Below are 15,052 nucleotides of genomic sequence, written 5' to 3'. Positions count from 1 at the left end.
TGTTTTCTTTAAATTATATTGATTATTTTTTAGATCGACAGCCTAAAAGAAATAGATTATGTAGCTACAGGCGCAGTTGCGTGCACAAGGATGCATTTTTTTGGCCACACTGTGCAGTTTTGCAGTTTATAATTCATAGTATGCTATCCCGGTTTTCTTATTTTGCATATTAGCAAATGCAGAGATATAAAAAATCTTTGGAAATGGTTAGACAGTAATAGAAAATCGATATTACCATGCAAAACTGCGCGGGGTCGATCAGCGTGGATTACTTTCAGGCCTACATCTATTCTTCGACTATTGACAACCTCTCCCTTTCCAGTTTGCATGACTGGAGCTCTCACTAGCGCTGCTAGTGGACAATCAAACCTACACACCCACCTCCAGACACACTCGCATTTCTCATTTCTTACTTCTAAATTAGATAGCGAGACGTGGTGTCGGAGCTCACAGATCGCATAGAATTAGTTTGAAGTACCAGCGGTAGTTAAACAATAAATCTGAAATTCAACATGGAGTCCCCTCCAGATCCAGCGAGCGACCCGGGCAACAGCGCCTCGGAGCCGGCTACCCCGGTCAGGGAAACCCCGGTAAACCTGGAGACGCTCCGGAAAGCGGACCATCCAGCCCCGGTTCGAAGGCAGACCTGTTCAAGCACCAACAGAGGTAAGCGAACCGATTTCCCCCTTTTCACTTGACGAGAAATACGGAGCGATCGGGGACATTTTCATCAAACTTCAAAAATGAATTAAATCGCGTCCCCCTTGAATAACTGCACACTGTCTAAAAATCACCCAACCACAGGTACACAGCTTTTTATTTTTTTTTATTTAGTACCACAGCGGCGATTACCCACTTGGTCGTAATGAGTGCTTCGGTGTGGGATCCTGGTGTTTAGGCTCTGCTGACAGCTCAAATCATAGGGGGTGATACGGTCACAGATGTCACATTTACTCTGACTGCAAGATTAATCAATTATCCAGGAACCCGGAGTTGACCAACGGGACCTTCTCCTCGTGCCAAAACGGGCTAACGTGCTCGCTCTAACGCGATATTGTCACAGAGTCGAAAGTGAACTTTGGGAAACTGTGGGTTAGTTTATCGATTAGTGCTATTCGCCTTCGCACAGACGTGTCCTCCACAGTGCCTTATACAACACACAGTACCGTCTGGATGGATTTTTTCCCCCTTTTTTACATTTCCAGCTAACAGATTTGCGCTATTCCTGTGTGGAAAAAGACGCCCCAGCAGCTGGAATTTGTTTAATGCCAGCAAACACTGTTGCAAGCATTGGAGGCTTCTGCACGCCTTTTGCGATTAACCCCCCTCCCTTCAATATGAACAGACAATGAAAGCCAAACGAGCCCTACATTGCAATTAGCCCGTCAAAACGTCTGCATTGCTGCATGAGGACTGTTTCTTTTTTACACGATTTATCCATCACGTCCCGTCCATGTTGTACAGTACAAGACAGTATTTAACCACACCCCCTCTCGGCTGTCTCCAGCACAGGCTAACCGGGCTCACCCAAGTTCAAAGAAATAGTGCTTTCTCTGCTGATTCCTGACAAGCAGAGTTGGTGTGGATACATGGCAGCGAAGCGACCGGTGTAGATGTGACATTCATTCATTGAACGATGTTTTTTTTTTCTTTTTTCTTTTCTGTGAGCGCACTCTTCCTGTGCGCAAGGGTATATTTAGAGTGTGATATGGTGAATGTGGAATGTAAGCTGGTTATGTAACAGGTTTAGCCATAAACAGAGGCGCGCAACTGAGAGCAGAAATCATCATCTTAGATCTTTTCACTTTATAAAGTGGTTACCCCCCCTTACTCCTCGTTATCGCCGCGCTTGTTTTATATAGAAAAAACAGCCCAGTTCAGCGACTATTTATATGTATTTACCGCTCAAGCGAAACTGTGTGACTTTGTGGGCTGGCACAGCCTGCGCGCTTATGTAATAGCGGGGCAAAGACAGGTAGTTGGGAGGCTTCGTGGATTGATTTCTTTTTTCACAAGTCTGACTTTGAGACACTCCTAACCTGCTGACCCATATTCACCCCACCCTTTTATGCACAGGATTAAAGTGCGTCTGGGAAAGAGAAAGACAGGAAAAAGAACGCCTTTGGTCTGTTATGTAATGCTGAATGGGTGAAAAAAATGTCTTCACTGGGGCAATCTCTGCACTTTAAAAGGAGGTTCTCTGCACGGAAACTTTATTTTGGCCTTTATACAAAGAAAACAGATTATCGTTGGATATTATTTAGCATAGGAGGGCTTAAAGAAAACTTTTGAGAACTTTTCAAAAACTTATTGCAAGTAAACATTTGTCTGACATCGCTTATGGTTACATTTCTGGAATTATTTTGTCATGTTTAACCGTGTAGTTCAAATCCTGTTGTGTATTATAGCCTTTCATACACGTGGAAAAAGTCTAATTCATGTTTTAGCCTCATTAAGTTGTCATGTGCAGTGCTGATTTAGCATTAGAAACTTTAACTCCACTCTGCTAAGGTCAGTCGTCTAACCTTTAGAACATTAATAAATATTACAGTGAGATTACAGAGTATTGTAATGCTACAAAAGAAGGCCACTGGTTGTTTTAAAAGACCCCGAACTGAGGTCACGATGGAGATGTCTTATAAATGTAATAATCTAGAAATATTTACAGCATTCATCATGCAGGAGAGCAGAAGAAAAGCTTGCTTTCATAAAGATATTATGCCATAATTGCTTTATTCAATTGAAAGTACACATGTTCTATTAAGGAGAAGCTGCAGCCGAGTTATTGCGTAGGCAGAGTTGATTGTAGGGTTGCTTAAAAAAATAAAACAATAAAAAAGGAGAAAAAAAAGAAACAGTAAAAAATATTTATAGTTCACAGCAGTGTTACAGACTTCTGAAACATTTTTTAGGATTACGCTTCCACGCTCAGACTCTGGCTTTTTAGGCCAGCCACAGAAACCAACATCTGAAAGGCGTCAGACACTCGCTTAAGCGCAGTTTCCCTCTTTACACCAGCTGTATTAGACTTTCTGAGGATGCACATTTCTTATCCTGCATGCAGAGCGTTTACTGTTTTAACCCTGAGTGCTAATACCTTATAAGTAGAAACGGCTTACTTCAGCAGAAGCTCTGCTGTAAGACTTGAGTGGGTCAGAGAACAGGCCTTGAAGGGCTTTTGGTATATCATTACTGGAAAGAAGAAAGGGTGTTATTTTCATATTGCAAGATCTCTCCGTTCACAAATTTGGAAACAATCAATATTAATGGCTTAGTTATGTAAGGTGATGGTCTCTGCAGAGGTTTGAAATCTCAAAGTTGCACAGGGAAGCACCGAAGCCGCGCGCGTGATGAGAGACCTGGTGTTTGCAGCCGCATTTAACATTAGTTTGTTTGACTGTTGAAAATGTGTGTGCTTCCTAGAAGTGTGGAATTAGACTCCACCAAATGATGCTGATTGATATGCTTGTCTTCTTGTACTGCGCTATCATTGTCATGTATGCAGACTGTGAGTCATCTGAAAATCATTTTCCTTCGTTAGGGAGTAAGAGGTTACTCATAAAGTACAAATAACATTATGTTGGTTTAGAAAAGCGTAATCTGTCACTAGGTGAAGTGTGATGTGCTTCCCTGCGGTGGAGAATATTACAGAGCCTCCTGCTTATTAGTTTGCCTCCGTCTCATATCTCGATTAATTCTGATATGATTTTTTTTTAGCCTGAATAACAGCTTTCTTCCTATTGTGTCACTACATCTAGTGTTGTTGTAGTTTTTTCCGACCACACATTTTTGTTTCCATAAAATAAAAAAAAGTAACCTGTACTTCATGTTTCAGTGTAGAGAAGTCTTAACATACAGTGCAGTATATTGCGTGATCCAGTCTAATGGAGGAGAGTTTAAAGATTGTCACTCATCTCTTAATGAACACATAGCCACAATTTACTCAGAGGTTTTATTTGTGGGGAGTGAAACGAGAGCTCTCAGCTAGACAGCCAGCATTTATTTAGTTGTTGCTGAAAGAGGATGGATGAGGTACAGCGGCATAGAGTTTTAACTTTTTCCACTAAATCTCAGAAAGCTGGCAGTTGGCTGGGGTTAGCACGCCTCTCGAATGGACAGCAGCATTACTGTGGCCGTGGCATTCTCAGATTCAGTGAATGAGGGCACTCTGCCCGCTGGAGAGCATGAAGGTACAGGTATAGGCTTATAACTGAGACTTCAGCTTGGACAGATCCAGGAGTGGAACTCCATTATGTGTCCTTTTTTTCTGGCTGGCTGGCTATAACATAATATCAAATCTCAGTCCTCTTGCGTTTTCAATTCTGAAATGTGGGTGAGGTAATGATATCATGAACTGTTTTATTGCTACCCATCAGACACTTAACATCGTTAAATGTTAACAGTCAGCCTGTTTCCTCAGTCTTTCTTCAACCATACACCGAGCTGTTGCATAGATGGTGACAACTGTTTCTCGTTTCGACTTTGGCACTAGAGCTGTTGGAAAAAAAACGACCTTCTGTTCTTATGAGCTTCAAAGGTCAAACATTATTTCAGTTGCATCATGCTTATCTAGGCAGTGGACCTGTGAATGTCAGCATAATGTTAGAGTTAGTAGTTGATGAGCATTGATTGAAATATTGCCAGGCAAGATGTGAAGCTCTTTTTTTTTTCTTGCTGTCATTTCAAAATATGAAATTAGCAGCACAGTGGCTCAGTGGTTACTACTGTTACTTCACAGCAGTGACGTGTGTGGTGACTTTCACAGAAAGGCAAGTATAGATGATGACAGGAAGAAACAGGCTTAACAAGACACATTAGATGAGATTAAATCACATCTTTTTATGATTTTGTACTGCCTGCCTTTTATTCTTTTATATAAACTGACAACCTCCTGCAGCTTTCTGTACTCTGCACGGACACGTGTTAACCTTTCTGCACCCGTTCCTGGATGAAGAACTATTTAAAAAATGTACTTTAGTATTTGCCATCAGAATATTTAGCATTAGCTGACAATTACAAGTACTGGAGGAATTTTTTAGTAAAATTATACTGCACTATGAAAATACCCAACTCCTCGTAAATCGTGAATTATTGGAGCATTGAACTTAAAGTATTAAAACAAATAGCAATTATACTGCATAAAAACATTTTCTTTCAGTGTTATATGAATCAGTATTACTACTGCCCGTTTGAGCTTGAGCTTTAAATATTTTATATTCTGTCTAATCTCCTGTAATTTATCATATTCTGTAAAATTGTGTTTATAGTCGCTGTCCTGTGAGGATGCCATTTCTTAAAAATTTTTTAATGAGCTCAGTGGGATTAAAAATATTAATAAAAATGAAGTTGATATTTTAGCAAAACACTGGGGTTAAATTTAGTACGTTCAATCAACCAAGTGAATTCTCAGATGATAATCTGAAAGTGCTGGCTGAGCCTGCACCTGTGCAACTTGTCTGCTTTATTAAACCAGACATGGCAGGATTTGACGTCCCCTCTCCATCATTGATGCTTTCTTTGCTGTTGTGCTGAAGGAATTATTAAAAACTTTTCCACACTATACTCTAACTCCGCTATATCACACAGGTTGTCCAAGGTGATTAGCTAGAGAAAACCTTGTTGTTGAGATGATAAATCATGGAGTGCTTGTTTATGTACTAATGTTAGCTCTGTCTCCACACAACATGTAGTTTGTAACTGATCTCAGAGTAGTAAAAGCAGAGTCAGCTTTTCTAGCATACCGGTGAGTTTCCCACCAAAAACCAGCGGTTTATCCACAATGTGGACATGCAAAGTACCAGAAAAACTGATGTCTTGCAGCTTGCCAGCTAAGCTTTATGACAGGGCATTTCCATCATAATGCTGGCCCTGTATAGATTCCAGTAGAGTCAAGCAGAATAAAGCCTGCTTCCAGAGACAATATCCAACTGTGGCCGCAAGATGGTAGGAAATTAGAGGATGGATGCAAACAAGTGAGCAGTTTTATGACATAATACTGTCAAATGCAAGAAGACAGATCGCTTTCACACTGGTATATTTTAGTTGGTGTTAGTTCACTGGACAAGCTCTGCTTACCTTGCTTGCCCTGTTGAAGCAACACTGCTTCACAGCAAACCAAATTTTCCTCCAGCCCCTGTGTTTGATGAATTCATTCTTTCACAGGGACGGCCAGCCTAACCTAGAGCTGGCTTAAGTTACCCGCAACTAAATGTGATACCTAAAAAGCACATACGTTCAAAAGCAAATCGAGTCATAATACTGTGTGTTTGGACATCGTATGTTTTACTTTTTCACAACTTGACAGTAGCCTACTTTTGTTAGTAGTACAATCCCCAAATGGTACTCATAGGTGTGGTTAGTTTTATGGGTCATTAACAGAAGTTTGGTTTCTAAACACAGGCACAGTCAGTTCATTTCAATATCAAGCACAAAAAACATGCTTTTTTCTGCATTAAATATCAACACAATTAGCAGTAAACTGCATGTCACAAACAGTTAATCAGTTTGCACAGGTGATTTAAATATTCTCCTCTCTATATTTTGTGCCTTCAGAAGGGAAATCCCAGTAATACACATCAAATCAAACCAAACTTTATTGTCAGTTTGCTTTGCATACAGCTGTAGCATATGCAAAATGAAAGGGCAGATGTAAGGTACTGTACAAGAGGGACAGCAAATATCAGTGTTGAAGAAGGACAAGCACTCTTTCGTGCAGACATGGAAGAGCTGGTATAAAAAAGCATCATACAGAACAGAGAGAAGCTGTATACAAATACTGTGAGGTAAAAAAAAAAATGCTGCTCCAAGTAGAAGCATGACTGATTTTCTTTTAACATCTTGTGCAATTCCAGGAAAAAAGTGAAACACAGACACAGCTGTTCATGATATGGTGTTTGGTAACACCACTCCATTTGCTAAACTATTGGATTTGGCAGGGACCTTTGATTTCTTTATGTAACAAGACATGTGAAACAGCTCTAGAGTTTAATTCTATTTCAGCAAATACTCTATGGGGTCTGACCTGTAAATATGACATAAAAAAGTCTCTGAAGTCTCAGAGATGCATAGTTACGGATACGTTAAAGGCAGTAGGCAGTATTAATTAAAAAGAAATTCAACTTGTGTTGTGAAAAGACTGTAGACTTTGAAGAAATTTGCTTGCTTTTCATTGTTTAGTTCTGTTTGTCACAAATGAAACTCCAAGATTCTCTGTTCATTTAAGACTTTAAAATTTTATGCAAAACACATATTACGTCATTGTTAAATGAACTGAAGCATGCACCATAGTATGTGCCATTGCAAAATAGCAGACTTTTGCTTGACCTGTGCATTTCACTCACAATTGTCCATATAAACCTGAGTGCATTTAGCTTGAAAATGCATTTATGTCAACTTTTGTTGACATAAATGCATTTCATATGTATATTTAATTTGCATTTTTTGCATAATTTAAGTTAGAACTTAAATTTATTTTAGGCTTACACTATAGGTAATTCAGTGCCAGCCCTTAACAGGCAATATTAATTAAAATAAGTTTAAAAACTTAACCTAGACCATCTATGAAAGTTTTATTCTTGTGGGACAGCTTATTTTTGAGTTTGAATCACTAGTGACTTAACTGGGGCTGGCGAGGAAATTTCAACTGGTGACAGACACCAGATTTGATGTGAAATCTCCAGTGGTGAATGATAGCTCAGATCTATGGCCCATTTACTGAAGTTTGTATCTTAGATAGAAAATTTTGAATAGTTATGACCGGAAATACTCCAGATGCATTATTGGAGGGTGTTAAAGGAGTCTAATTTTAATGTGGTACACTGTGACCTAAGTACTTGTGCTGCTTGGCTCCATGCCTCTCTGTGGCTCTGTGATATGAAAAGGGCCCCTTAGAAGAGGACTAGAGGGAAAGATGTGGTGAGAGGGGTCTAAAAACTCACTCTGGGGGGATTCTTATGTCACATCTATGGCCAAGGCTTTCACATCTCCATCATTGTGGATGGTGAAAAGCTCCCAAGCAGGTAGGTAAGCCCCTTGCATGTAAAATTTTTACAGAAACTTTGACCGTATTATCTTTCAAACCATCATTCCTTTCCCTTCTGAACAAAACTCCTGCAAAACACCTGCCAGACTGCACCATGTCCTGCGTGACATTCAGAGAAGTCTTTTATTATTTAATTCAAATCACAAAGCCTTTACCTGTGTGTGCACTCTGATCATCCAGCTATGGACATTATGTGCACGTGTCTGCTTTAAAACGAGAAGAAATCTAAAGCATTTTATTCCAAGAGCTTCTTGGCTGTTATTTATCTTTCTTTCTGAAGGCTAAATTCACTGCAGCCTTGCTTTAAGGATTCTGTCGCGTATGATGTCTGACTAAGATAAAAATGGAAATATCTGTTGCATATTGCTGCCTTTCTAGCACAGATGAAGAGTAGCAGCTACGAACAATAACAAGGCAGAATAATCCATTTGCTTTCTCCTATGCTTAGAGTAGTAATGTGATTTAACAACGTCTGCACTTACGCATTCTCACCATGTATTACATATAACAGAATAGTGTAAACGAGAGAAGGTGGTCTCAGGAATTGTTGAACCTTCACTCAGAACAATATGTGTTTTTACAAGTCTGTGCACCGTTATTGCACTACATGCAAAGTGTTTTTTCCATTTTTACAGATGAAATTTTTAAAGAAAAAGAAGACCAAAATATTTTGTTATAGTAACAACACTGCTTTTCTGTGGTTCTGTCACACAAAATCACAGTGCTGCAGGAGGTAAAGCACACATATAACATCCTCCACTGCTAATTTCGTTACATTAGTAGTGCCGTGTCATTACTTCACAAAGTTTATTTGTCACCTGAAATAAACAGAAAACTTTTGGAGACGTGGGAGATAAAACAACTTGAAAATCAGTGTCATTTCTGTTGGCTTGATTATTTATATTGGAATAACAAGCCCAACTTAATCTCATAAATAAAAAAGGGAGAGATACAGATCCGTCCCCTCCAGGTACTGCCACCACTTAATCGAATTAGCTCCACTTGCAGGCTTGACGGGCTCTTCAAACACCCCTGGTGACTTCTGAGTGCCGATTACAATCAGCTACTATTTTCAGCCTTTGATTATAATCTGGTGAGGTTGGACAGAATTTTTTTGAACGCAGAACTAACTAATTATTAACATCGCGGCCCATCTCTGTCTTTTTCTCTCTTTTTTTTTTCATGCCCGCTACTCGGGGCCAATGGGGCTGGAGTAGTTAAACAATACCCACAAGTGTTAATCATATCAAATCAAGCAGTAGTGTGAAACTATTAGCTTGGTCTTATTAAAACAGCTCATATTAGTTGTTGTGTTGTCCAAACATTAAGTCACTAATTGTAGAATATGTGGAATATAAAAGATGTCTTTTGTATATGTTTCTTATAGTGAAAGGAAAAAAACTTCTTCACCTGACAGACAACAGTAATGAACACAATTCGCTACTCATAAAATAATAGGAGATGATCACAATTGTTCTTGCCTCACACAGTATGTCACAGAAACACTGTAACGCGCCTGTCAAACACAATTCTGCTCTTTTGTTACTTTTGAAAGGCAGCTTTTGAATATGAATAACTTACTAATGAATATTTGGTTCTTGTGTGTGCGCGCGTCTGTGAATTGATTGCTTTAGGAGGCGTGCTAAGACAGACTGTGGCACGATGGGGCTCAATCAGTGCAGCAATACTGGAGTGCTGCTTTCTGACAGTGATTGAAAGACAGACTTCACTATGTATGATTCTCCAATCACTTATTCACTGACAAATATCATCTGTCTGATCAATCAATATTTGCAGCTTTATTTTAGTAATGCAGTGCTTAAGAGGCAATAATTAACGCCGTGCTGGGTTGTTAAAAGCCTATTTTTATGTGACAGACCGAAATAGACGTACAGAAATAGGAAGATGAAAACTTTGGGTTGAGGTTGGTAGTGGCAGACCCTGCAGACGTTCGCTGCGCGCAGTGAACTTATCGAGAACTTGAGATTGTCCTATGGCATAACTATTTCAGTTGCTTTCAAGTTATGTTAATGTACAAAACTGTTTTTTTTCTTCTTAACTTTGAACTTTCTTCTTTTTTTTTTGTTGAATGCTTATTTCAAAGAGCTATTTGGATTAGAGCTATATTGGAGACAGTGCTTCGAGAAAGTTCCAGGTATAAAAATGTCCAAATCTAAATCTTTAAAAGATTTTTTGAGCTATTGTTGACACAAAACTTTTTGTTTAGCTTACCGTCTATTCAGGAACAATAATAAGTTCAGCTTTTTTTTGGAGGTTGCGAGTTTGTTTGTGAAATTGAAAATATACTGTGAAATAGTCCGAGGGAATATTCATTCAATGTCATCTTGCATTAAACAAGTGTGGCTTGTGATGCTCATTAATTTCTGCTTGCTCCACTTGCGGTGTTTGGGCTCTCTTTGCTGGCTCAGTGCCACAGTGTCTTCTGAAAGAGCCACTTCATCTCTGTCAGGGGCAGGTGGAAATTTTCTGCACACTTCTAATTGGACAAAGTGCCTTTCAAACTCTGAGCCATCATACACAGATCAAATTATCATACAGACCAGGTGTCAACAGAGGTTTTTCACCTCCCTTTTCCTCTTCTGCTCTCTCCGGCGTCTTTTGGTTGATTTTATGATTCTCCCTGGGCTTTTCAAACTCCCTACTGCTTAGTGGCCCCCGGCACGCTCAGGCTCGTCATAGGAATTAATTACAAGAAATTGCGCTTGCTATTTTGACTTTAAAGCTTTCATTATTTGCTGTCAAGAAACATTTTTTTTTCTCCAGTGCAAGGTCCTCAAGCAGATATAAGCAAATATTTCCACCAGATACAAGGAGAATTTGAGGCTGTGGTTTTAGCTACCAGGGAGCTTTAAGATCTTTAGTAAAGCTCGGGGCCAAACTTAACTGTGCTTTTAAAAGTAATGGGTCAAATCTTCAGATGAATTCTTCATCTCCTAGGTGATAAGAGAAAAGAGCAACATGTAGGACGATGCCATTTTGTCAGTATGTGTCATTTAAAGGTGTAACTGTATTTTGATTGAGCACCAGTGAAGCTGGCTTGTGACTAATGTGAAAAAAGAGGCTGTCAAGATACAAGTATCAGACATGTGTTGGGTTAATTTTTTCGATAGTTAGACAGTTCAAGGTACAAGACGGCAGATTGAGTGTTTTGAGTCTTTTCGGTGCCCTTTGCATCTCTATGCAGCAGTAAGAGGAAATATTTTGTTTTGTGTTGATTTGAACAGTGGGAGCATGCACTGGAGGAGAATAAATAGAGGATGGATTTTGAAACAAGTGTCTGAAAGGTTTCATAGAAGCTGAACCAATTACACTAAGTGTGATTTTTATATTTTCCCAAGCATGTGAGGTGGTCACTTTAAGCCGCATTCATTGCGAAAGCTCGCAGTACATGAAAGGATGAAAGGAGCGCTGAATTTGCCTTTTTAAATTTAAACCTTGTTGGCGTTTGTACTCATGCATCACATTTTTATCCCAATATCTTTTGATGGTTTAAAAGCTAAACTGGTGTAATGATTAAACGATTATCTCTGCTCCTTTAACAAATCACACAAACACGGCAAAGTTTTGACACGCTCGATCGCTTATCTTGTCTGCATGTCGTCAACGCAGATGCACTACACTGTGCTGACTTGATTCGGCGCAAAGGAAAGTGGACAGGCGAGATTGATGGTGGTGTCCCCAGTCAGACAGATAACACCTGATTCTGCCTGCAGGGGGCTGGTCTAGCGCGCTCCTCCCCTGCGCCTCAGATGCATCGAAGGCTGCGCCGAGGAGGTGAACCGTTCCTTCACTCAATGCAAATTCATGGCCACATTCAGAGATGATCCCATGACAATTGAGCCAATGTGGCCCAGAGCACTCTGCACCACATGATCCATGCATCAGCCACACCTGGGAGAAACCCACACAGGCACGGGAGGTCATTTGTTCAACACAGGTGCATCACGTATCCCGATGCAGTCAAACAACCCACATGCTTGAATGCACGCTCGGAGACACACATGGCCAAATGCACACATGCGCATAGATACACAGGTGTTAATGAAATGCTCTGTACACACGTGGTTATCTATGTGTGCAGCACATCAGCTTTTTAAATAATCTATTGTTTCGCTGTTGCTTTGTCTGCTCAGTTTTGAAACATTTGTACTTTTTATGCAGGAACTCGCCTCAACAAATCAAAATACTGTGAAATAATTAGTAGTTGAGGAAACAGTACTATAATTGTCAGCCTTGAAGGTGATGAGATCATGTGATTGTGTTGGATGGTGTGGTGCCTCTTTCTTTCATAGAAACATGTTAAAAACGTGATAACGATTTTTGGAAAACCATCTCCGGGTGTTGATATTGCTAAAGGCGAGCACTACAAATTGGGTGTTGGTCTTGATGCCAGCAAATATGTATTTTCCTGAGGAAAATGTACTTGTAAAACATGTCTACTGAAATGCCAACTCTCTTTAATGGAAGATTTCATCTGTTTGCCAGATCAGAAAGAAGTCTGGCCAGGTGTAACAGGCAGCACCTTACAAGGGTTAGTGCCAAATTGGTTTGTGTGAAGAATCCACATCATAGGGTGCTTGAGCTGTTACCCTCACATTGTTGCTTTAGGACACCTGGTTATAAAACTAAAAAACTCCTTGTCTCTTTCTCATGTGCTATTGACTTAACAGCAAATAGCACTCTGGCTGCACTTGTCACACTACCCAGAGAAGTTTGCTTATTTTGGTGTGAATTTTCCATTTCGCGCATCAGTTTTTTTTGTGATTTATTGTTGATGTTGTGATTTTGTATTCCAATACTAAGTGAACTCCTGTTGCAAGGTATCATTATTTGCAATAAAGATAACCTAGAAGCTGTATAGAGCTTGCCAGACTAAACAAGCAACTCAAAGACACCGCCATAGGCTCGGGGATAATAGTGATGGATGCCTTACTGACAGCTTTTTTTGATGTTGTTACATCATTTGTTGTAATTTACCAAACATCTGTAATATTTGAGTGTCTTATCGTCCCTTTGAATCAAAGTAAGCTACATCTTCAAGAAGACATACAGTGTAGGAAAACAAAATCCCATAAAAAAAATCAATAACAAGGTGTGTTGCACAGGTTCTCGGTGTATAAAGCAGATGGTGAAAGCCTTCTGTATAATAGATCTCAATATTAACTGTAGCACATGCTGGGAGTGTTGGTGGATGGCACACAGCAGAGTGAAAGAGAAGCAATGACCTTCTGTCCCATCGTTTACCCTCTCGTGCCCCCCCATACCGCTCTCAAATTACTTTGTTTTAGCCAATTAAAGCAGCCGGCTGAGCATCAAGCAGGCTGCCATTTTTCGCTCACCTGGACCCAGGTGACATTATCGCTCTGTCATCGGGGGAGATAGCTGTAAGTGGGAATCTCCGGCATGGCACCGTGCCACCTTAGACCCCACAGTGTTCGCTGAGATTAATGCAGTGATTCTCCCCCCAACTTGCACGAATCAGTCGGCTCTCTCATCTGTTCCCGGTGATAGCACCGCACACTGCTTCTCACTGCATGAAGCAAGGACCCAGTGACTGGATACGTTTGTGCTACAAAGCATATACACACAGACATACACGTGTATGTTCATATATATAACATTTCCTAAATCATCCCAGTATAAGTAACTAAATATCCAAGGAATTTGTTGTCTCTTGCTATCTTATTGCCTTGTCGCTGATCAAGATACCATATGCTGAGAAATGACTCTCCATCCAAATCCTTTAATGGCTCAATAATAGAAAGACGGCAGACACAACAATACCATGGCACAAAATGAGTGAAGGACCGGAGAGTGTGGTGTTTAACAGCCATACGAGCACAGATTATGTGCTTGAAGGGGCTGAATCGAGTGCCAGCCGTGACAGTTGGGCTGGGAATTGAGCGTTCCGGGGACGTGCGGCTTGACTCCGCTCGGAAACACCACTGGGTCCAGGGCTCATCTCCGCAGTCCTCCGCCTCCCTCCTCGCATAGTGGCATTGTGGCCTGCCGTTTGCTCCGCTTCTCCGGGGGAATGGACGGGCCCCTGCTCCCGCTTGATGAGCACTCGCTAATGGCTGCTTCTTTGAAAGCTGACGGGCCCGTTTGAGGAGGAGTGTCTTTTACTTCCCTCCAGCTTGCCTTGGCCGGGCATTCGTCAGGCAGCCTGGCTTTGCTGTCCTGCCCACATGATGGTGCGCCAAGGGGCTGAAACGTCTGTCATTTGTTTTACTTTCAAATAAAAGTTGACGATTTACCAATAAAAAGTAAAAATAGTCTTTTGATGATGTCTGGAGGCATATGGAGAAAGTGTTGCAGTAGTGACATTACAGCACTTTGTTGGGCTAGAAATAACAAAAGACAAAGGAGATTTGTCTGTTTACTTTTTTTTGTCTGTGTCCCTTCTGTTAGAATCGTTACATGCAAATTAAACGATTGAGTATAGAAAGTGTCGTAGACATTAAAACATGGTTCGGAGCCCCTGCTGAAAGTTGCACTTCATTAATGCTCTAAAGCTTCTTTTAATATATCGCTCGCTGTGTATCAGTTTATGCACTGAATTGCCAAAATACATTCTTGCTCTCAACAAAACCCCACTTGTTTGTGCTTTATTTAAGAAAAGATATTGCTACTGCTCAGTCTCTGAAAAAGGACTGTAATAGTCGATGCACTGACTGTGATTTCTTGGCCGAGACTAATTTGTGTGCGATTTCTTTTTTTTTGTTTCTGCTCTTTATTATATACAACAAGTTGCCAAAATTAATGTAACAAAGCAGATAAACACCATCCACTAGTGGTAAATGCCATATTTTTTGCCAATAGTCTGCTCATGTATAGTGGTCCATCCTTGTATTAACAAAGAAGTTGATTACCTGGATATGTTGTTTTGATGCTTCGCTTGCATCGTTGATGGCTCAGTCAATCTGCCAGTTAGTTGGTTACGTATCCTGCTGATACCCTTGACCAGTCTTCTCACCCCAGAGGGAGCTG

At 40.4% G+C, this 15,052-nt stretch overlaps 1 protein-coding gene across 1 annotated transcript in view; it reads left to right on the top strand.

Moving 5' to 3' along the window:
- Window positions 1–363: 363 nt before the first annotated feature.
- The window catches only part of roraa (RAR-related orphan receptor A, paralog a), a 189,081-nt gene continuing 174,392 nt past the window's right edge, over window positions 364–15,052 (top strand). Inside the window, exon 1 of the mRNA XM_003440430.5 lies at window positions 364–666. Within this exon, the coding sequence (XP_003440478.1) occupies window positions 513–666 (154 nt within the window). The 5' untranslated portion in view covers window positions 364–512. The remainder of the gene's footprint in view (window positions 667–15,052) is intronic.

The sequence above is a fragment of the Oreochromis niloticus genome, linkage group LG7 (assembly GCF_001858045.2).
Source record: "Oreochromis niloticus isolate F11D_XX linkage group LG7, O_niloticus_UMD_NMBU, whole genome shotgun sequence".
Classification (NCBI taxonomy): Eukaryota; Metazoa; Chordata; class Actinopteri; order Cichliformes; family Cichlidae; genus Oreochromis; species Oreochromis niloticus.
This window is presented reverse-complemented; position numbering and strand designations above follow the sequence as displayed.